At 41.6% G+C, this 22,588-nt stretch overlaps 1 protein-coding gene across 4 annotated transcripts in view; it reads right to left on the bottom strand.

Moving 5' to 3' along the window:
* cacna2d2a (calcium channel, voltage-dependent, alpha 2/delta subunit 2a) overlaps nucleotides 1-22,588 on the bottom strand; it is a 132,139-nt gene that overhangs the window by 107,403 nt on the left and 2,148 nt on the right. For 2 of the 4 annotated variants that reach the window (XM_061290243.1, XM_061290244.1), the window contains exons 1-2: nucleotides 6,718-7,263; nucleotides 1,475-1,556 (exon numbers count right to left, since the gene is read on the bottom strand). In XM_061290243.1, coding sequence (XP_061146227.1) covers nucleotides 1,475-1,556; nucleotides 6,718-6,842 — 207 coding nt within the window. In that variant the 5' untranslated portion in view covers nucleotides 6,843-7,263. Of the gene's footprint in view, nucleotides 1-1,474; nucleotides 1,557-6,717; nucleotides 7,264-22,588 lie in introns of those variants that run through there. The other 2 variants (XM_061290240.1, XM_061290241.1) reach the window with 1 other exon arrangement.

The following is a 22,588-nucleotide window of genomic DNA, read 5'->3' as shown; positions in this document are numbered from 1 at the left end:
CGCAGTTTCCTTGCGCCAAAAGCACAAATTCTGAGGGGGGGTGGGGGGGGGGGGGGTTCATCACATTGCTGTGACATAATTGAGTTAGTATGAGAATGTGAGTGAGTGAACTCGAGCCTGTAAATAAATAAATAAACCAGATAGTGTAAACTGAACTGCCTCGAGGGGATATGTTAGTAAGTGAATAACAATTTTTATTAGGTGATCCAAATATCAAATCAGGATGATGCGGAGCAGTTGCACGCCACTACAAACTACAACGAGCAATAAAGGAAGGGCGGTATACTTACTGTTTCTCATTGGCTCCTTTTGAATCTATGTACAAAAAGTGCTTCTCAAATAAATAATCAGAGTATTAGAGCTCAGAGAGTAATTTTCAACTATTCGCAAAATTAATATTATTATTAATATATTTTAAAAATGATTATTCCCTTCTTTCAACATTGCGGTCAACTTATTTTCTCTCATGCCCCGAAAGAAATCAGCAGTGGGACCTAAACAGACCATATCCGACTGCTTTCCCACACTCGGCAAAACCAAAAATAAAATTGGCACACAATTAAGAGGATTTTAGTATGTGGGAAGAAAATAAGCATGAGAAAAGGGGAGAAAGGTGAAAAAAATAGGGATGTGATCTAGTTAGCAGCTGGCAAGATTTCTATCAGGCACATATATGGCTAGACATCCATTTAGAAAACGGCAATCCTAAGCACACTGGGCCATTTAACAAGACACGTGATCATTCCCATTAAAGGCCTTGATAAATTCCCTGACGCCCACACACACACACACACACACACAACCATATGGACACCCTGCACGAGACGTGCAGACGAAGCAGCGTCCTGGATGTCACAAGAGACCGGCGTCATTTGAACAACCATGGGTCATTGGTTTAAGTCCACAGAGGAAACCTCAAACAATTGTCGTGTAGGTTAAACTCAATCTACTACAAAGCTCCGCCCATTCTACTGCATGGAAATGCTGAGAAAAGGAAATGTCCATAAAGACAGAAATGTGTTCGACTTTAACATATTTGTGTTTCCATGTAGTTTTACAGCAAGTGGCATATTTAGAAAAAAAAAAATCAACATTAATGTGGGGTTATGTAAATTATCCCCAACCTTACATAACAATCCATCACGTCAGAATTAATTATTGATATACAAGTCATTTTCAACTATTTTGGTAATATTCCATTCAAAAGTAGTGCATAAATAAAATACAGTAGTGTAGTAGGCCAAAGAGTTTACAAAAAATAACTTTATTTCTAAAGGCTATATTTAATATTAGTTGTCAGAGCATTATACACAGTTTGAACATTAACTCTGTATAAATAAATAAAAATTGCGTGAACCACGGCTTGCCAAAGCCATTTTGCTACACACAGCCTCGTGCAAGAAGGCACTGATTATAACACTTCACGCAGTCATTTTTAATAATGCAGCGTCTTGCAAATGTGACGTCAACTCACCGATCTCAACTGCTGCGTCCCGGTGACGTGCTGCAGAACTTTTTCCAGCTCCTTCTCGATGCGAGCGGCCCAGTGAATCATTCTGGAGAAGAAAATGAGACATTTTGATTGCAAATCAACACACATTAGCACTTGTGGGACTGGTTGCAAGCCAATCACAGGCCACATACAGATAACGGTTGTAAATTTGCCAACGTAAGGGTAGCAAAGTAAATATCGCTTACCATCCCTAATTTGAATGTATTACCAATTTTCAATGCAGACACTCATATTACACGTCAAGCCAGGCCACGCCTTCTATAACCATAAACACTCAAAGTCACAGACACTAGAGTAGAACGTGGGGACAGTGACCTCTGGTGGACAAATATAATACACACCTCACATTCACATGCACATTGCAGAGAATCACTTTCGATTCGATTACACAATTAACCAATAAGTAGAATACTTCATTTTAAGATTATTTATTTATTTATTTATTTATTTATTTATTTATTTATTTATTTATTTATTTATTTATTTATTTATTTATTTATTTATTTATTTATTTATTTATTTATTTATTTTGTAGAGTCCTCAGGGAATTTAAAACGGTTGCTTCAATGTGTTGTGAGGAAAAACCTCACGTCGGCTAGTGAGCCAGAGTACTTCCTGGCATGTAGCCTACCTAAGTGGTTGATGCCCCACTCGCGGTCCCTTGACCTTCTTATCTGCTAATGCACGGGCTTGTCATCAGCACCGCTAACCATCCCCAGCTGCCCACTAGCCCGCCCTACCACTCCCTTATGCATGCACATATCTGGCCAGCAGTGGCAAGACATCAGCAACTCTGCACTAAAACTGCTTGGGTCGGACAGAAAGGCACCCCGAGCGGGGAGCGGGGGAGCTGATCTCCATCAGACGGCAGCCAAATTTGGAATTAGTAGATCAAAGGCATGGTGATTGCCAGAGCCCATCTCACAGCAAGGAACAAATTACTTAATGGATCAAGACGCTCATGGGATGATTTAAAAAGCAGCAGGTAGCCTGGACACAAGCTGAACGACGTGAAGATAACTCTGATGCTTGCTGCAGCAATCAGATCAAGAAACTTTGTAGTCAACCAGCAGTCTCCGTAGGGTTGCAAAGATGTGGAAGTATTTGAAACTGAAAAGCATACGAGAATCCGCAATATGGCGATGGATGGATGGGTTGGATGGATTGGATGGATGGATGGATGGACGGACGGACGGATGGATGGATGGATGGATGGATGGATGGATGGATGGATGGATGGATGGATGGATGGATGGATGGATGGATGGATGGATGGATGGATGGATGGATGGATGGATGGATGGATGGATGGATGGATGGACGGACACTTCCAACTTTCAAAATTCGCAAAACTATGCATGATAGCGTGGGAATATCAATTGGATATTTGTTTGTGAGTACAAATGTCAGCTTTAAATGTCAGATTTCCACCAGAGACAAAAACGACAGCAGATTTACCGGATCTAACAAAGGCTGAAACATGACCTACCACAGGATACACTTCCTGTTGATACTGAAACAAGCAACACTTCATAATTTGCCCATGAGAAATAATGTTTCTATTGCTCAACATTTATGTTACTATGGTAAATGGTGCATCCTTACAAATGAAAAAGAAAAAGAAAATCACATGTGTGCAGCTCATCCACACTCATCCATATTTGTTGTCTTGCAATAACAGCATGAACACCAAGGTTTGTTAGACTTTTGAAGATTTCTGTTGTTACTTTGAGGGCTTTCAACTTTAGAAGTACCAATATAATTTGGAGAAGAAAAAAATCCATCCAAGGGCGGTTCGGTCCCTGTATCACCGATGCCAGAGTTTGGTCCGCATTTCCGGCAGTAAGTCGGATTCGTTCTCAGTGAGGGTTGGACTCCGCCAAGGCTGCCCTTTGTCACCGATTCTGTTCATAGTTTTTATGGACAGAATTTCTAGGCGCAGCCGAGGCGTTGAGGGTGTCCGGTTTGGGGACCTCAGCATCGCGTCTCTGCTTTTTGCAGACGACGTGGTGCTGTTGGCTTCTTCAGGCCGTGATCTCCAGCTCTCACTGGAGCGGTTCGCAGCCGAGTGTGAAGCGGTCGGGATGAAGGTCAGCACCTCCAAATCCGAGTCCATGGTCCTCGATCGGAAAAGGGTGGAATGCCCTCTCCAGGTCGGGGATGAGATCCTGCCCCAAGTGGAGGAGTTTAAGTATCTTGGGGTCTTGTTCACGAGTGAGGGGAGGATGGAGCGCGAGATCGACAGGCGGATCGGTGCAGCGTCGGCAGTAATGCGGACTTTGTACCGGTCCGTCGTGGTAAAGAGAGAGCTGAGCCAAAAGGCAAAGCTCTCAATTTACCGGTCGATTTACGCTCCTACCCTCACCTATGGTCACGAGCTATGGGTCGTGACCGAAAGAACGAGATCCCGGATACAAGCGGCCGAAATGAGTTTTCTCCGCAGGATGTCCGGGCTCTCCCTTAGAGATAGGGTGAGAAGTTCGGTCATCCGGGAGAGACTCGGAGTAGAGTCGCTGCTCCTCCACGTTGAGAGGAGCCAGATGAGGTGGCTCGGGCATCTCATCAGGATGCCTCCTGGACGCCTCCCTGGGGAGGTGTTCCGGGCATGTCCCACCGGTAGGAGACCCCGGGGACGACCCAGGACGCGCTGGAGAGACTATGTCTCTCAGCTGGCCTGGGAACGCCTTGGGATCCCCCGGGATGAGCTAGACGAAGTGGCTGGGGAGAGGGAAGTCTGGGAGTCCCTCCTGAAGCTGCTGCCCCCGCGACCCGACCCCGGATAAGCGGAAGAAGATGGATGGATGGATGGAAGAAAAAAATCCATTAATCTCTTACCACCATATCGTTATTAATTTATGGCTAGTTTTGACTTTTGGTTAATAAAAATCCATGTTATTAAAATGAATGAATCTAGTAGAAATCAATGTTATGCATAAATTTGCTTAGTTTAAAGGGGAGAAGCTGGTCTGAAGGCGGAGATGGTGCCATTACACATCAGCTTCAGACATACACAACAAGCATACTAATCTATTCTTTTTAATTGAACAGGAAGTCAGATGAGAGGAAGAGTAAATACATCGGAACAAAGTACAATGAATTCAACCACAAAATTGCCTCAACATGTGCAACTTCATCTTAGTGAGCATCAAAAGGATTTGTTTGTATTTTGCTTTTTCTTTGGCATTCTAAAATCAAGTCCGCCTACAATCTGTGTAAGGTTGTTAGCATCAAAATGATCAGAGACATTATCATCCATTAAACGGTCTTTGAGAAGAAATATGACGACTCATCAGCCTATTTGGGGAAGTCGCTTAGTGGCTAGCTACTAGCCGTTAATGCTGGCAACAGGTGCCGTTTAATAGAATGTCAGTGTCATTAATTAGAGGGCGGGTTTATTTTAGCATCCTTAATTAGCAATTGAACTTGATTCCAGGATTAGGTTGCGTTCTTGTTGGTGTCAAACATTTTGTGATGGCAATATAAACTTAAACTGGGCTCCAACTATCCAACTTTCAGTCGGGAAGACGAATCAAGTCAGCCGCCACTCTGTCTAGCACTGTCGAAAACAATTCCTAAACTTACCAAGAAGCTGATTTCCATGTATTATTGCAATTGGAATGATATTATTTTGTAGCTGGCCTCGCCAGATTGACGTTATGTTACCAGCTTGCATAGCAGCAACAATTGTTGCAGTGGCTGGCACGACTTGTCTTTGCAACGTCAATTAAAAGCATACCAGATGTAGAAAATAATCTTCAAGCATTTTATTGAATTGTGGTACTTGAGTACCAAAAAAATATATATATATAATAAACAGCAGAATAATTTTCCTTAATAAGCCTCAAGGGCTTCATACATACAGACAACAGCACCATGCTCTTAAACACAAACAACAAAAGGTGATTGCGGTGAATGATCGCCAACTAACCAGAACGGGTTAATAATTCACTCACCCCATTGGAGCTTTTTTATTTCACGCTGACTTGGGCGGTCAAATAAACGGTGCCGTTAACGGGAGTTTAAAGTTAATCGCCGGTGAATGGTAAGTGACGTCGCCTTCAAAGTCACCTTGATCATCTCAATAACAAAGCCCCAGAGGATGCAGGCAGGATTCGTTATGGGCAGGCGGGGGAGCCATCAGGTAAGTGGAACGGTGGGTGGGGAGGAGGGTAGAAGCACGTGCAAATAATATTTATTATTCATCCATCACAAGTGAGCCGGGAACTATCCCGACTGACTATAGAGAAAACGCTGGCTACCCTGGACAGGTCCCCAGTCAATGGCAGGGCACATACAGACAAATAAGCATTGACTCAAACCTTTGGAAATTTTACAATCTTAAAAGAACATTTTGGGAGATGTGGGAGGAAGCAGGAGAAAACCCATGCAAGTACAGGGAGGACTTGATTGTGACATTGTGCTACATTTGGTTTACAAATTGCACTGGCCATATGTTATGCGTGCTTGATCACACTTAACACATAACCGAGAATCAAACCCAGAATCTCAGGACAGTGCTACTACTAGTCACCGGTACTTCCATTTCTTAGTTAGGTTTGAGTGACTTATAGAATTTCTAACGCAATACTTTTATTAAAAATATTTGACGTGTTTACATTCTCCATTTAGGCTACAGTATAGTACTGTTTTATAAAGTTTATAGAGTTGGTCATGACGTATTCATAGGATCATAGGATGAGATGATATTTCTCAAGTTGAAGTTTCTTCATGGGAATGAACTCAATTGCTCTAGAATCTAGATGGATGGATGTATGCTGGGGTGACATCGCAGAGTGCATCCATCCATGTCCCTCTGCTGTCATGTAGGTGAAATCAAATTATTTTAGTTTTGAGCAATGTAATCATTCACCATGTTTTATAAGTTAAGCGTCATTTCCAGACCACAATAACAAACACGAGAGGCGTTTCTACAAGGTGACATCGTGCGTGTGCATAATAATATAATATAATATAATATAATATAATATAATATAATATAATATAATATAATATAATATAATATAATATAATATAATATAATATAATATAATATAATATAATATAATATAATATAATATAATATAATATAATATGCAGCATCACAGACGGAAGTTGCGCGCTGGAACAAATGTGCAAAGCGTGCGCTCTCGGGGCCACCTGTCCTACCATCCCTGGACCCCTCAAATGAAGAGACTGTCACTTACGTGTAGTGCTGCGGGAAGTGGTGCGTCCCGGCGGTCGGCGTGGACACGCACACGAGAAGTACAGTTTGGATGCACAGGAGGCAGAGCGCGCCGTACGACGGGGCTCCGATCGCCATTTTCCCCATGAAATATTCAACAAAGTGGGAGAAATAAGCCCGAAGGCCAGGGGGATGCAGGACGGCGTAGGTTGGTGGGGACAGCAGTCTCCTGCAGCCGAGCTAAGAATAAACCTAGTTCGAAGAGAGGCGAAGGGGAGGGGGTTGGACAGTAAGTGCGCGCCGCGCCGGGAGCTGCTGGATGGTCGAGCGGAAGGCTTGAGGACTCTTCCGCCGCTATCCAGGGGAGAGAGAGAGAATGTCACTCCTTGGCGGTGGAGATGAGGATGAGGAGGATGCTCCGCTGCCGATGATGAGGATGATGTGCACCTATTTGCTCTGTCCTCCCTCCCTCGCCGCCGCCGCCGCCGTGCACATTTGCTCCCTGGCTCTGCCTCTCTATCTCTCTCTTTCTCGCTCGCTCTCCTCCGCTCTCCCCACCGCTGCCTCCGACGAAACCGACAAGTGAGTCAAGATGCAAGTGTCAACCATATCCGGTGCGGAAGATTCAAAATAAGACGTCAGAAAATGACGTCTGCGCCAATACATTTCAAGTGCAGTGAGCGGCAGTCATACTCGCTGATTATGATTAGAATATAATAATAAAGCAATTGTATATTTTGAGCGGGGGTGCAAATTAACAATTAAAGATGCGATAAATAGTAATATCTTTTACCGAATTAAAGTGGTATATCTTCAAGGATAAAAAAAATAAAAAAATAAAAAAAATAAAGCATATCTATCACCAACATGACAAACCTTTGACCATGCAGAATATGGGCGTCCCCGTTAAATATTTTTTTAGTGGTATCTAAAATGCATTATACATTTAATTTCTGATCACATAACTTCGCGTTTAGACTCTGGCTTCACGTAAATGACAAACCCCCCTCCAGGCGCATCTGGCCCGCTCCTCCTCCTCATGTCACTCTCCGTGCATCGTTTCATCCCCAAATTTGGAAAAGTCGGGACGATAAATACAAACCAGGGGCTTTATCTTTATTATTAGAGTCGGAGACTCCTGAGGGGGGTTATGGGACTAACTGGGTTGTAAACTTTCAGTGCACCACCTTGGGGACCTCCTGCTCAATAAATCGCATTCGTTTGACTTGGGCTGGATTTTGATTGCAGTTCCAACTGCCTAATTCTGATTTAATGGCTAGATTTTGTCTCATGCAGAAATATTTGAGAAAAAGCAGTATATTTTCAAAATTAAAGTCAGAATGTATTTTAGATATATGTAGGTCCATTTGAGAGAAAAATTTAATCATTTAATATGTAAAGTATGTCGTAAATTTGAGAATCAAATCTGAAGACTGCAAGATAACTGATTTAATTTAAAATATTTAATGCTAATTTGGACAAGGTCTGATTCAGACCTTAACACTATCCCATTTGGATGAAATTGAGCTTAGATCCAATTCAGCATGAAGTCCAGCCCAACTTGCCTGTTCCAAGACTGGCGCATCATTACCTTTAACAAATGATTGTTTGGACTATTTTGAGACCACTTTGTGCGTTACCCATTCAAAGGAAACATACTACGCAAAATGCACTGTTTAATTGTGCATATAAAAACAGTTGGGTCTCTGGAGTGCCTGCCCACTCATGAGTGCAATTATTATGTTAAGAGATTTAACATATTGGCAAAAACACACTGAGTTGCCTTGCTCATTACCTGACAGCTAGACAGACGGGAAACTCAGCTATTTTCAAGCTAGTCCACACAAGAACTATCACGTGAAAGCCAAAAGGTAAGCAGAGCTGCAGTGCTCGCACAACAAAGCATCACATATCCAAATGTTTGTCAAAGTGGTGGTTTTGAGGAACTTGTGGTCTTTTCAGTATTTTTCTCCAACAGAATTTGTTCCATCATCAACTGTGCTGTAAGCACTCCAAAAAAGAAAAAAGAAAAAGAGAGATCACTAATGCTAATATGAGGAGCCATTGTAACATGGAGCTTACAGCAATTCTCTATTAAGATTTCATAAATAAATGCCGTACTGTCAAGAAACAAATTCTACTATCTGTAGTAAAGTTAATTCACACCCCTGGGCACTGAATAAAGAAATATAGTTTTCACTATGAATTCTTGTAAGTATTCTGGTGTCCTGTTATGTTTTTCTCCTTCCCTTCTGCTTGTTCAATAATCTAGCTGGAGGGCAAAAATAGGCATGTTCACGGAAAGCAGACACCATGATGTTGAGAAATAGCTTTTTTCACCACAAGTGACAGGTGTATTTCCGTGCACAACAGTAGGGAAAAAATGTTTCTTCGCTTCCACTAGAAAAATTACTCAGCATTTTTTTACCGTTTTTTTCCGTGTATAGTGCGCAAAATTTAACTAATTTATTGTCCTAAAATCTGGGGTGCGTATTATACATGGGTACAAAAAATTTTTTTTAATTTTTTTTTTTTTTTTTTTTTTTTTTTAAAGAAAGTCATGGTACAACAAAACCAACAACAGGACTGACCGACAAAGTCGTGGAACAAAAAGACAGGGTGACAGTACCAAAGACAGGAACAGAATGACAGTAACACATGCAATGATCCAACGGTGAGCGAGGGGCAGACAGGACTTAAATACAAAACACGTTACATCGATTGAGGTGACACAGGAAGAGAGGGGCGACGCGAACAGAAACTATGGCAACCTAGACACATAGCAAAACTGGGGACGAGACATGACAAATCTCCCCCGAAATTGTTTGTTGTCAATCGCGCATCGCATTCAGCCATCGTGCCCAACACACTTAGTCAAAAAAATCCATAATTGACGACACATCGTTTGATGCGATGGTGCAATCCTTGATGGTGTGTTATTGTCAAATATTGTTTGTTTTTAATCTCCATCGCGGACCGGACGTCATACGGAGGCCGCCATTACAGATGCGCAGAACGTATGCGCAAGACACGTCAGCTATATTAAGAGCGAGATATATTTTCTTCCTATTAGTTTCAATTCACAGTTTAATTAGCAGTTTCAATCAGCAAATAACAAAATGCGTATTACAGGTAATATTTTATTTCACAACACTTTGCCTTGTTCCTTTCGTCTCTGCTGTTCATTTCAAACACGCTCCATACGACTGCAATGCTCTTGTATCAGACGCTCGCTCGATCACCTGCTAGTTTGCTGTCTGTCACAATGTACCCTACACAAATCCGAAACATTTGTTGCGGCTCCGAGTCACGACGAGGGGCAAGTTTTGGTTTCCAAGGGTGTTTTTATTCCTCTTCAACGTCTCTCCCATACAGAGCCGTCTCTTTCCCGTGCGCGCACGGAGCGCGGTGGTGCGTTTACGGGCAGTCGGAGAAATCAACGCCAACAAAAAAATTTACATCCAGCCTAGTTAAGACCATACCAAAGACTATAAAAATGGGACCCATTGCCTCCCTGCGTGTGTGACGATCATTGGGACTTAAAAAATAAAAAAAAAATTTTTTTTTTTTTTTTTAAATTCATAAAAATTGGGTACGTATTATACATGGGTACAAGCTTTTTTCCAGCATCAGCATGCCATTCTTAGGGTGCGTACTATACATGGGGGCGCACTATACACGGAAAAAAACGGTAAATTTATCTCTGCCTATTAAAAAAATACATGTTCATCTAGTTTTGTCCCCACCGCTGACAGAGTCCTTTTGCCGTGTGTGTACATGTGTTAAGGAAGTTGCAAAAAAAAAAAAAAAAGCCACACAGCAATCTGCAGGTTTGCCACACAGCACTTCTGTCCGCGCTATGACAAGAACGAGGGGAATTGTTTTGGAAGAGATGACAAAGCACGGCAAAGAACTCAGCAGGAGTTCAAAAACAATCCAAAGCCCTGCCTGTGTACAGACAGAGACAACACGCACGCCAAGTCACAGCTCTCACCAGGAAGTCAAATAAAAGAAACCTCACGCTATTACGGCCCAGGGGACTCAGTTTGGAAAAATACGAAAGTGATATGTCCTAATTTTTAAAATGTAAGACAACCCGCAGTGACCAAAAAAAACATCAAGGGTGTTCTTACAGTGTGTTGTGTACCTGACAGCACATGTTACTCATAACAATGGTAAGCATCCTCTGCCAGAGTACCAAGACTGATCTGGAAGTACCTATAATCACTTTTGTACATATGACAATAAACACTTTGAATCTTTTGTCTGATGAGTCTTTGTTGATGGTGGTAGAAATACAATCAGTTTATTTGTTTAGTGGAAAACTGTGTCCCTCTGGGAAATTTCTTTTGCTTTGCATTTCTTGCTGGCAATACTTTCCGTGGTGACATTATAGTGATAAGAGCAGACTAATGTTGGCAGGCTGACTTGCATTGAACATCCCTGCTGACTCACAGCCACCTTGACTTGCTTCTTTCCATTTAAACAAGCCTTAATCGTTCACCTTAGATTCATTGACGACCGCTCAGAAACGTGGATGCAAATTGAATTCGAATTTATTTTTTTACGTGTTCAGATGGATGAACATTCTCTTGCACAGATTTCTGCTTGTTGACTTGAGTGTATTGGTAAGCTTTTATTTTGAAGTTAGCCTTTGCGTTGGCAAGGTTCGGCTTCCATGATGTCTAAATGATGGCGAACATGCCAAATATACTGTTACTGGAGTCAGGAAAAAAAATCCAATCTTTTTTTTTTTTTTTTTGAGCCATCCAAATCACTTAAGGACTTGTATAGTAAATACCACAAAATGCAATAGTGCACAGAGTCTCAGTACTAATATAGGCTACATATATTTTGGAGTCTCCCGCAGTGGAAAACAAGCTTTAAGCATGTTAGAGATTATAAACTTTAGTACCACAGCAACAAAAAAAAATACTGAACTTAATCTCTAATTTTCAACTGAAGACATAATCTTAAATTGAATGTAAATTGCAAGTACCGTAATTTTCGGACTATAAATCGCATCGGAGTATAAGTCGCACCAGACATAAAATGCCCCAAAAAGTGAAAAAAACATATATATGTATATAAATCGCTCCTGAGTATAAGTCGCCCCCCCACCCAAACTATGAAAAAAAACACGATTTATAGTCCGGAAATTACGGTATATTAAGGGTCGATTAATCGTATTTGTTAAAGGGATCATCAGTTTGGTAAAAACACTGATCAATAAACTCGAGCCGGGTTGGTTGGACAAACGGTGCAAATGAAAAAGAATTTCTCTTATTGGCTGTTGTCCTCAAGTGACTGACGCAGAAGGGGACAGGCCTCTCGACACAGCACTGCATCTTATCTTCACCTTCTTGCCTAACCTCCTTCACCACTAATGTTCTGCCGCACTACGCCAAAAAAGGGGAAGCCTCACATGCGGTAAAACCTCACCGAGTCATCACGCCCAACAGTAAGATTTCTGATTAGACGGGTGCGGATAGGGCGGCGGTGTCATTTTCATGGCAGATGATAGTCGGTCGCCCTTGAGAGACAACCGCTGGCGCTCTTGGCGAACTTCAAAGGGTCTCAAGTGCTCCATGCAAAAATAGGCGCATGATATCGTGTCACTCCTTCACCAGGTGCGTCGTGGGCAGGCAGAGGATTTTTTCTCAACTGCAGTCCGCCCTTGTATTTGAGGGGGAGATATGGAAAGAGATGGTGTGACTGATTCCAGCAATCAAGGTCACCTTCCTTGTGTACCTTCCAGCGTACAGCCCGCTCTATTGTCTGTTCGGTATCAAGCTCAGAGTATAAAAAATGAAGAAAATGTGACTGACTATTTTTTAAACTAACACAAATTAGGGTAATTTCAAATCATTCAGGATTTTACAAAAAAACAAAAAAAAATGACAAAAAAATCCTCACATCTCTCTCAGTCAGACCACGGCGCTTTGCCATCCTCCTTGACTGCAAGACACAAACACAGCCAAGCAGCAATGTTGGGCCGCAAGGCACCCTGGGACTTTTCATGCTCAAATGTCAGAGCATTTCATCCTGATGATGATGACTCACTCCCCCTTGCTCTTAGTTTGCATGAAAGAACAACAGCACCAATTAATGAGGCAACCTCCGACCGTGCAACAGTGGGCCAACAAGCACTATATCAAATGTTACGGCGAGAAGAGCGCATCGTGGTAGCATGCTAATATATAGAAAAAAATAAATAAAATATATATTTTTCTATATATTAACATGCTAGCTATAAAAACATATCTATATCTATATATAGTATATACATATATATATATATATATATATATATATATTAGGGGTGTAACGATTCATCGATACACATCGATTAATCGATTTAATGCTCTACGATTTATTGGCATCGATGCTAAACGTAAACATCGATTTATATCGCCGTGTTTGACCTCGGACATTAGACGCGACTTTATTTTGAAATCCAGTTCATTGTTGCTTGCTTCCTTTTTCCGGGAGCAGTGGCGCGGCGGCGTGTTGTGTTGTGAGCAGAGCAGGCACGTGAAAGGGGAGTCGACAACTAGTACGCGGCTCCTGGGCTGGTGCTATGGCTAGTGTCCAAAAAGACAAGGAAATTTGCTCCCCTTTAGGCTTCAAGTCATGCGTTTGGAAGCACTTTGGATTCCAAAGAAAAGATGGCTCAACGGACAAGACACGTGCAGTTTGTAAATCCTGCCATGCGGTGATCAAATATTCAGGGAGCACAAATCTCGCCGCACATTTAAAGAAAAAACACGACATCAAAGTTCAGTGTTAAAATAAGCACTTTGTATACTACAATACTTTTGTAATTTCCTAAATAAAGAGTTTGCAGTACCTTTTTGAATTTGCGTATAAATTGTTATAAATCAGGAAATTGTTCTATATTTTTTATTTAAAAAATATATATATATCGATCGTAGAGCACTATATCATGATATATCGTGAATGGATCGCAGCAGGCTTTAAGATATCGGCAAATATCGTATCGTAGTTCTTTGTATCGATATGATATCGTATCGTGAAAAAACCGCGATTTACACCCCTAATATATACCACTTCAGCCCGCAAGTCAAGTGAAAAACGGAGCAAGACTCAGCCCTCATTGACATGCTCTACTAGAGGCCTAATGGCCCCTGGGTAATGGGCTCTTTGGTCTTCAGGATATCCTCCCTCATGCATGCATCAAAGCCTGGATTGTAGAGACTCCAGTAAAACAAGAAGTAGAGGGAAAGAGACATCAGGACCACACAGGGAGAGGCTAAAGGGCTCATATGTTGACATTTTAATGAGGGAGGTAAGTAAAACAGAGGAACTTGTCATGAAATGGAGCACTATTGTTTCAGTGATAGCAATTGACTTCCAGCTGTGTTTTCCTGGAGGAAATACTGCAGACAATCAGTTAAAAAAAAACCTGGACACAATGTTTTAAAGGACAGATGTTAAGGAAGATGTACTTTGAGTTTCTGCACCCAAAACATAAGCCGATAGGATGGGAGAAATTTTAGAGCCACTATCCACTCCACCATTCCTATTTCATTTGCTTCCTCATCTCTCATCATCCATCTTTTCCTTCTTTGCTGACTCGTAAGCATCCCGGGGCGGCTAGAACACCAAACCCAATATTCACCTCAGCATTTCCCGCCTGCCTGTCCTCTCTGTGCGAAAGCCACCTGCTTGCTCTCTCTGCACGTAGCAGATCTGTCGATGCTAACCAATTTTCTTTCACACAAAAGTGACCCTGCCTGTGTTTGTCCATAAGTTTGCTCCATATGCAGGCGACACAGCACGCACTTGTCTCACAAGAGAATCTATAAATATCACCACGGCCACGACGTGTCCTGTGAGAGTTTGAGAGGATAATTCAAAACACACATAAATTCCTCACAGCCACTTCATTAGGGACACATGTACATTTTAACGTTTTCCAATACAAGAGCCGGATCCTGAAAATCTACCTTTGGAAAGATAATACTGCAATAATACTGCCTCTAATGAAGCATGGCCATGCCCACCACAAATGACCAAATGAGTGCGGCCTTTGTAGATAAGAGTAGCAGGTCCTGACGAAGAGGTCGACGCCTCTTTCAGCTTCACTGCTGAGTAAAGACGTGTGCACCCGCTCGCCCGCCAGCCTTCATTTTAAAGAGCATCTTAATTAGCATTAATACTGTTGATAAGGACTTAATGGGGGAATTAATAGATAACACACTCCGGGAGCTCGCTTCTTCACAGTCACACTGAGTGACGCACAAACACACAAAGCTGTACTCAGCAACTTTTACCGCCATGAATTGACTGAGTGAGGATTCATGATGATGGAAATTCAAAGTCTGTAGGAATATGAAACACCACCAGAAGCGGTCTTGCTCTCTTTGGTCTTGCTATTCTTGTTGTGAGAATTCCCTTATTATTGTTGTGAAGGTGCAAGGACAGCAGGAAAGCGTCCGTCTTTATTACTGTGGACCTCTTAAGGCTGTCATGCTGTCAACATCTGTCACACCAGACACGAAGAAGAAGAAGAAATTGGAGGAAAAAAAAGAAATTGGAGGAAAATCTAGCCGACCAGGTGAAACACACAGCTGGCCTTCCTTTGACAATGTCCTGAGCACTTATACTGAAAGCAGGTTAATGGCCTTGTTATGGTTCTTATATCCCGAGTTTAGAAAAGTGTCACGCAAATGGTTATTACATAAAAATGGTATTAGTGCTATTATGATCATCTTTTTCCTGAAGTCAAGCCTATCGACGCCAGAATCCAGAGGCTCTCTCTCTCTCTCTCTCTCTCTCTCTCTCTCTCTCTCTCTCTCTCTCTCTCTCTCTCTCTCTCTCTCTCTCTCTCTCTCTCTCTCTCTCTCTCTCTCTCTCTCTCTCTCTCTCTCTCTCTCTCTCTCTCTGTCGCCTCTCTGCCCTCCTGAGCGTCAGGTTTGGGCTTTTTTCCCGGAAATGTGTGAGATGGATTGAGGGTGGCAGATGCTATCCTGTCCTCCCAGAGGAGATTTCAACACATGTGGAGAGTGGCTAGCCTGGTCGTATTAAACACACCATGTGCATCCTGCATGTGACTCCCTCCTCACTCTGTGTGTGGATGTGTGGCCTAGTTAATAAAAAAAATAAAAAAAATAAAAGCCTGGAGTGAGACATCCAGTGGCAAATGCTGGGTACTTCAACAGCACAACAGTCATGAATCAGCAAGACTAAACTGATTTCCTGCATTCTTAAGCAATAACAACTTTCCACAAAGCGCCAGATACAATATTTATGTCGTAAAAAGTACATTCATCACCGAGCTCTGCCGACTTCCCATCGTGCGTGTTTGTGTGTTTGTTTGCGTTTATCAGATTGGGGATATTGCTGCACCATGCCGGAGAATCTTTCTTGCTGTCATAACAATAGGTCTCGCGGGTGATGACGATCTATCATTTTGTCAAACTTTGACATGGTCTGCTCGTCCCATAGGGCCGCCACAAATAACTCGACATGCTTTTTATGAACGTTGCGTCTCACCTGAAGCGGGGCACACATATTTGAGCATTTTCCCATCCTTTGCAAAGAAAGTCAGCAAAGACGCAAGGCCTGTGGCCTTTATAAGATTATTCTGAGCGGTGAGTGATTTTCTCCTTTAAATCTCTTGTGTAAACAATAGTGCAAACAGAGATTTCCCCTCTTTTTTTTTGTTTTTGCCCAGTGATTTTTGGGTACATTGTTGATAGAGCAGGTATAAATCTAACAATAACTGAGGTAAAGTTTTCAATTAATATATATTTAAAAAAAACCATTCTTCTTCAGCTACTATTATTCTGTGCCACGTGGCACTTTACTGCCTCTCATTGGTCAGTTTTGGTACTATGACTGATATCTGGTTTGAGGGAAGAGACACATGACATTATCATCATTATCATTCCTTTTGATTCTTTCGTTTCTGCAGGGACCAACATTGGGGTAAGCAAAGCACGCGTTTTACACGCTAAACAAATGAATTAATAAATAGCCCAAGGTGGATCTTCAGTGAATACTACTAAACGTGCAATTGCACGTGCCCGTTGAATGTGCTCAAGCATGCAGGTTACAACAGAGATAAACAGGCATTCTTTCACTATGAGCCTCTTTGCAAATCTCCAGCCTCTTTGTTGGTGCTAAACTGGGAGGCGGGACCTGCCAGTGGCATAGTAGACGGGAGATTAAGTTTTGAATCCCCCCCCGCCCTAAAGAAAGATTAATCGGTTTGTGATCGTGTACATGTATGGGAATATTTCTCAACTAGCCCACCAATACCAACGTTGCATTCACCAAACTGCATGTTGGACAATCTGACCCATTTATCCATTCAATACCACGTGACCTCTTGCAAAAATTATAAATGGTATTTCTCAAAAAGCTTTCCGCCCCAAAAGCTTTATGAACAGATCCAACATAAACCGCAGGACGCGGCGGGCCGTAATCCATCAGATAGGTAAGAACAACAAAGATGTGGAAGGTGATTGTCTGAAGACACACTATTAAATCAGTGAGCTGCCACAATTTGAAGATACGTATGATCTGACATATGCACTTGAGGAGACTTTTAAGATCTTCCTGAAACAACATTACAGATTTTCAAAATGCCGAGATGTTTTTGTTTTTAATCAAACAATAGAAGTTGATCTTCAGGGATATGTCTTGTCTTCAAAGTTAAATGAAAACTCAAACAAGAAAATAGTTTCATCTTGTTTTGTACATTAAAGTTTAACAAAATTTCACAGAAATAGAAACTTTAAACTTTCACTTTTCTGGATTTGCTAAAATCTTCGAAATTCAACCGGTTTTGAAGATTGACCCTTTGACCCTTTAGCAACCCGAACTTTCTTACTCCAAAGACGTACATACCGTAGGTGTAAAAACTTTCTATTCCTGAAAAAAAAAAAACTCTAATCTTCTTTCTAAGCGGTTTCCTTCGCCGTGACCCTGATTGACTGCTGACAGCGGCATTTGGGTGCACCTTTCTGCAACCCCACGACGGCGTGGCTAAAGCTCAATATTCCTCCTAATTTTCAACTGCATCTCTGAGCTTTTGTTGGTGCTAAACTACGGCTGATATTATTCATCGACCGCAAGTCACTGTGACTAATAGCGGGAATATTTCTTCTGTCAAAGCTGGCAGACAGATGACTAGGATACGGAAAGTGTCTGCTGCTGACTGGCCTGTAGATAAAGGGAAGCTAATGACAGGATTTATCACAGGACGAGGATTTTGAAAAATTAGCCGACATGTATTGAAATGGGGCGGGGTTGACTGCAAATTACAAATGAGGGGAGAATTACTCACCGTATAATCTGGCCAAAATTGCAAATACTGCGCTAAAAACATTGGCAGTAAAATGCATTCATCTCTGTTTTACAATCGTATTTCTGCTCAGCAAAAATGAAAGAAAATAAAGGGACAGCTTTACGCTTTTGATCCGCGTTGTCCTTGACTTGTCCTGGGAAAGAGAAGGGTAGATCTATATTTTTTTGCTCAATTTGTTACTCTGGTGACAGAGGCAGGGCGGTGACTATAGCAGAATTTAAAACGGTAAGTAAGGCGGTAATGGGCTTTGAGCCTACTGTCATCTCCAGTCTAGTTCTGGCTATCACGCAGAATATTAGCAGATAAATCTAAATGGCTTCCATTTGAGGCGGAGCACAATAGCTATTGATCAGACAACCTTTTGCGGATTGGGGGAGGCGAGGGCGAGTTTATTAATTAAGGATTGACAGCCAATTCCCTCCTCTTATTCACCGACCGACATCTTGGGAATCCCGATGAGCCGTGCATTTGTCAATGCTGTGCTCCACTCGGCTAGCAAACACAATGAGCGTGTAAACGCTACCGCCGAAACTGGAGCGCTGACCCCACCCGGTGCTCATGTGGCGTAAACCTGAGCACGATGTGAGATCAGCTGCTTATTCAAGTGGAAAATGACCAGCCAACACCCCTACGCTCACATCTTCATTTTCTTGGTGCCGAGTGACCCGTTGGCATTCTGTCGGTGCTCTCGCTTCTGCTGTAGATTTTACAAATAAAGCTTCAAACTTTATCTAGTGGAAGACATGCAGAGGGGAAAATCTTTTAAAATAATTCACTGGTGTCATGATAAAAGATTGCCGAGATTCCTGTCAAAATACATGAATGACCTTCCTCCATGTCCAGACTGGAAATAAATAGTCCTTACGCAGGCTATCCATTATTTTCCATTGTGATTTTGACTTTGGGTACACCCTGGACTCAATCACATTTGAAAAACCAACTATTCACCCTCACATCCCACCAACAAATTAGATTCTCTCAATTAAGCTAACGTGTGTTTGTAGGAAGCCAGACTACATTAGAAATCCTATGCAAGCACAGACAAAACAAACCCACGTAGGAAAACCACATCCGGGAATCAAACCCCGATCCACAGAACTCTTAATGTGACCTAATACACCATGTCAACCCTCTGACATCATCAAACAACATGGCAACCAATCTCCAACATCTTTAGAAGTTGGTTGGGTTTCAAGACGTATCTCTTAGTTGTCCTGGCACCTACAGCAATATCTTCACGGTGGACTTTGATAGAATACAAGGCTTTTCCACTGATTGGCTCGCTAAAGAATTGAAGATTTACTCAGCACTGTACCTCAGGACTATAATCCAGCACCCCTGGGCTGCCAGGCTCTGTTATTCTCCCTCAGCACCCCCCCCCCATACGCGCCGATACGAATCTGATCCCCTGCGCAATTTCATGCCTGCTTTGCCCTCCTCTCCTGCCGCAAAGCATCAATTACTCACATGAAACAAGTTTTGTCCCCTTCAGAAACTCCATCCAGACACCTCCACATCAAACTAAATGGTGACTTTTCCGTTCTTGTAAAACGTAACTTTCAGAAATCGTTAAAATACCGTGTTTTCCCACGCATAATGCGCCCCCGTGCATAATACGCACCCTAAAAATGGCATATCGGTGCTGGAAAAAAGCCTGTACCCATGTATAATACGCATCCTAATTTTGACCCTTACTTAAATCCGCAAACGTAAAATTATTTAAGAAAAAAGATAATCTTTGGGAACAACCGGATGTTATTCTACTGGTCAGTATCACTGCGCATGCGCTAGCAAACTCGATAGCGAAGTAATGTTTCGGATTTGTGTAGGGTACATTGTGACAGCAAACGAGCAGGTGATTGAGCAAGCGTCTGATACGAGAGCATTGTGTTTGTATGGAGCGTGTTTGAAGTGAACAGCAGAGACGAAAGGAACAAGGCAAAGTGTTGTGAAATAAAATATTACCTGTAATACGCATTTAAGTAGAGAACTAAACTCTCGCTCTTTATATAGCTGACGTGTCTTGCGCATCCGTTCTGCGCATCTGTAATGGCTGCCTCCGTATGATATCCGGTTTGCGATGGAGATTAAAAAACAAACAATATTTGACAATAACACACCATCAAGGATTGCACCATCGCATCAAACGATGTGACGTTAATTAGGAATTTTACTGACTAAGTGTGTTGGGCAGGATGGCTGAATGCGATGCGCGATTGACAACAAACAAGAAGAAAGGTGTGATTTCAAGTTTTATTTCGAGGGAGATTTTCTTCAAAAAGTGTTCTCCCCATGCATAATGCGCACCCCAGATTTTAGGACAATAAATTAGTTAAATTTTGCGCATTATGCATGAAAAAACACGGTAAACCAATTTTAATTTTGGTCACGCAAAACTACAGTGAATAAGTTATTGAAATAGACCGTATCAGTTTGGAATAAGTTATTGGTCCTTGGTGGAATAAAACAGTTATCGACAATTCCGCCACATTCCCTTTTTTTTCCCCCCACAGTCACAAAGAAGCAATCCGTTTCAATTTCAGCAAGTCACTTATGGCCTCACCCTTGACCTCCATCTCCGCCAGGCTAATCCAAGGTTAATGACTGGACCGAGTCTGTCATTTAAAGACAGCGCAGCATACAGTAGCAAACACACACATACTGTATCTTGGCAAACTATTTGTTCTCGTTAAGTTCTTCACATCATTGGAATGTGCAGTATAAACAAACACAGCATTTTGATCTCAAGGCGGCAATAAATGTATGAAAGTTTCTTGGTAAGCCATGGAGCTCAGCAACAGGTCAAGGGGGTAATAACTGATTTGAAATCAACAATACCATTTTTTTACTTTTTGGGGGCTGAATCTCTTAAAGGTCTGTAAGATGCAAAGGAAAATAGTGTTCATGTTTTTCATCAAAACTTTTATCAACAAAATACATTTAATGGAATTCTGAGACGACCTGAATGTTTAACAACTACAAACTTATCAGAAGCAACTCATGTATACACAGCCAAGAAACACCTTGAGATCCGCCAAGTTAATTACAGTATAAAATAAAGGGTCCTGGCTGTTGTTGATAGTCGCCCAGTGGATGGGTTGTTTAATCCCCTTCGCGCCCAGTTTTCTCCTCGAGCCCCACTTCAGTCTCTGTTTACCAAATGAGAGGCAAAATCCAAGCAGAAGAAGAAGGAAATCAACAGCACCTCCCAAATCTCCCCCACCCTGATTTTGTTTGTTTGTTCTGTCACTGAAAACAAAGAGACGTGTGATTTAATTGAATGCTTTTTGTTATTGCGAGAGGTAAATTGATTGCGGTTTTTAATTAACTGGCACAAGTTGGCCTCTTTCATGGTGGTGGATTACAATTGCAAAACAAACAATGAGGCAGCGGCAGGCAGGCAGGCAGCGCGTGCCGGATTGGGTCATTTGTGCTGAAGTAAGGGTGCTTCATGTGAACATTGGTTGGACTGAGGGGATGATTATGATGTGAAGCAGAGTAAGATAAGGTCATGCTGATTTGAAAGGGGATTAATAATGCGTCCTTTTATTTGACAACATTCACACGCAAATTGATTAGATTACTTGTCCTACTTGATATTATGTTGCATAAATTATTCAGAGGTTAGGAGCCTTGCGAAGATTCGTGAATTTAAACATTTAATTTAATGTAATCTAATTTAATTATAAATATTTTCACACAATATAAAATAACATTTCATTGTGATACAAATATTAAATGTAACATTCCATTACAGTCAACCATTACTCTAAGATTAGAAGTAAAAATAAGAAAAAATCCTTCTAGAAATTTAAATTCAATAGATTGATTACCCTGGCCTCCTCGGACCACGTTTTCAGCGTTGGCAATCTTTTTTTGTTTTCACTAGATCCAGTCAACAGTTACTTTTTTAAAGAATGTCATAAACATAACCTCTGCAATTTCAAATATCATTTATCACCCCAAATGAACTGACTGAGAAAGAAAAAAACCGCAACAAGCACAGTAAGAATTTTACCCTCTGGATTTTATCTCACCATTGCTAATTGGAATGCTGAAGCATTTGAACCAGACGTTTGTTGTTGTTTCTATTTTTATCCGACCGGCTCCACAACAAGGAGGTTTGAGGCCGAGAGAGGCACAAATGGAGCCTTAACTAGTTTCCCTGGCCTGCTGACACTAAGTGATGTTGACTCAGTGAGATTGTATGTGAAGTTACCCGGCTGGATGCTTTATATGACTCACTACACAAGTAAATACAGTCTGCTCTCTCTTCCTATTCTCATCTCTGTCGACACTCTATTACTCACCATGCAATAGAGATGCATCAATATCCAACAAAACACTACTGTGGCTTTGTGCTTTTGCTGCTACATTGATTTTTTTCTTATACATTTTTATTTTTCTGTAAATTGATGATTTTATTCTCGACATTTTGCTGAGCAGCCATGACAGGACCCCTTTTTACTGCTGAGCTGTTTTGAATGTAAGATTCTCTTCATTTCTGTTTGTTAACTTAGTTTGGTCAAAAATGGACAGTTGTTAAAAATCCTAC

Source organism: Syngnathus typhle, linkage group LG11 (genome assembly GCF_033458585.1).
Source record: "Syngnathus typhle isolate RoL2023-S1 ecotype Sweden linkage group LG11, RoL_Styp_1.0, whole genome shotgun sequence".
In the NCBI taxonomy this organism is placed as follows: Eukaryota; Metazoa; Chordata; class Actinopteri; order Syngnathiformes; family Syngnathidae; genus Syngnathus; species Syngnathus typhle.
Note: the sequence above shows the minus strand (reverse complement) of the source record. Positions and strands in the feature narration are given on the sequence as shown.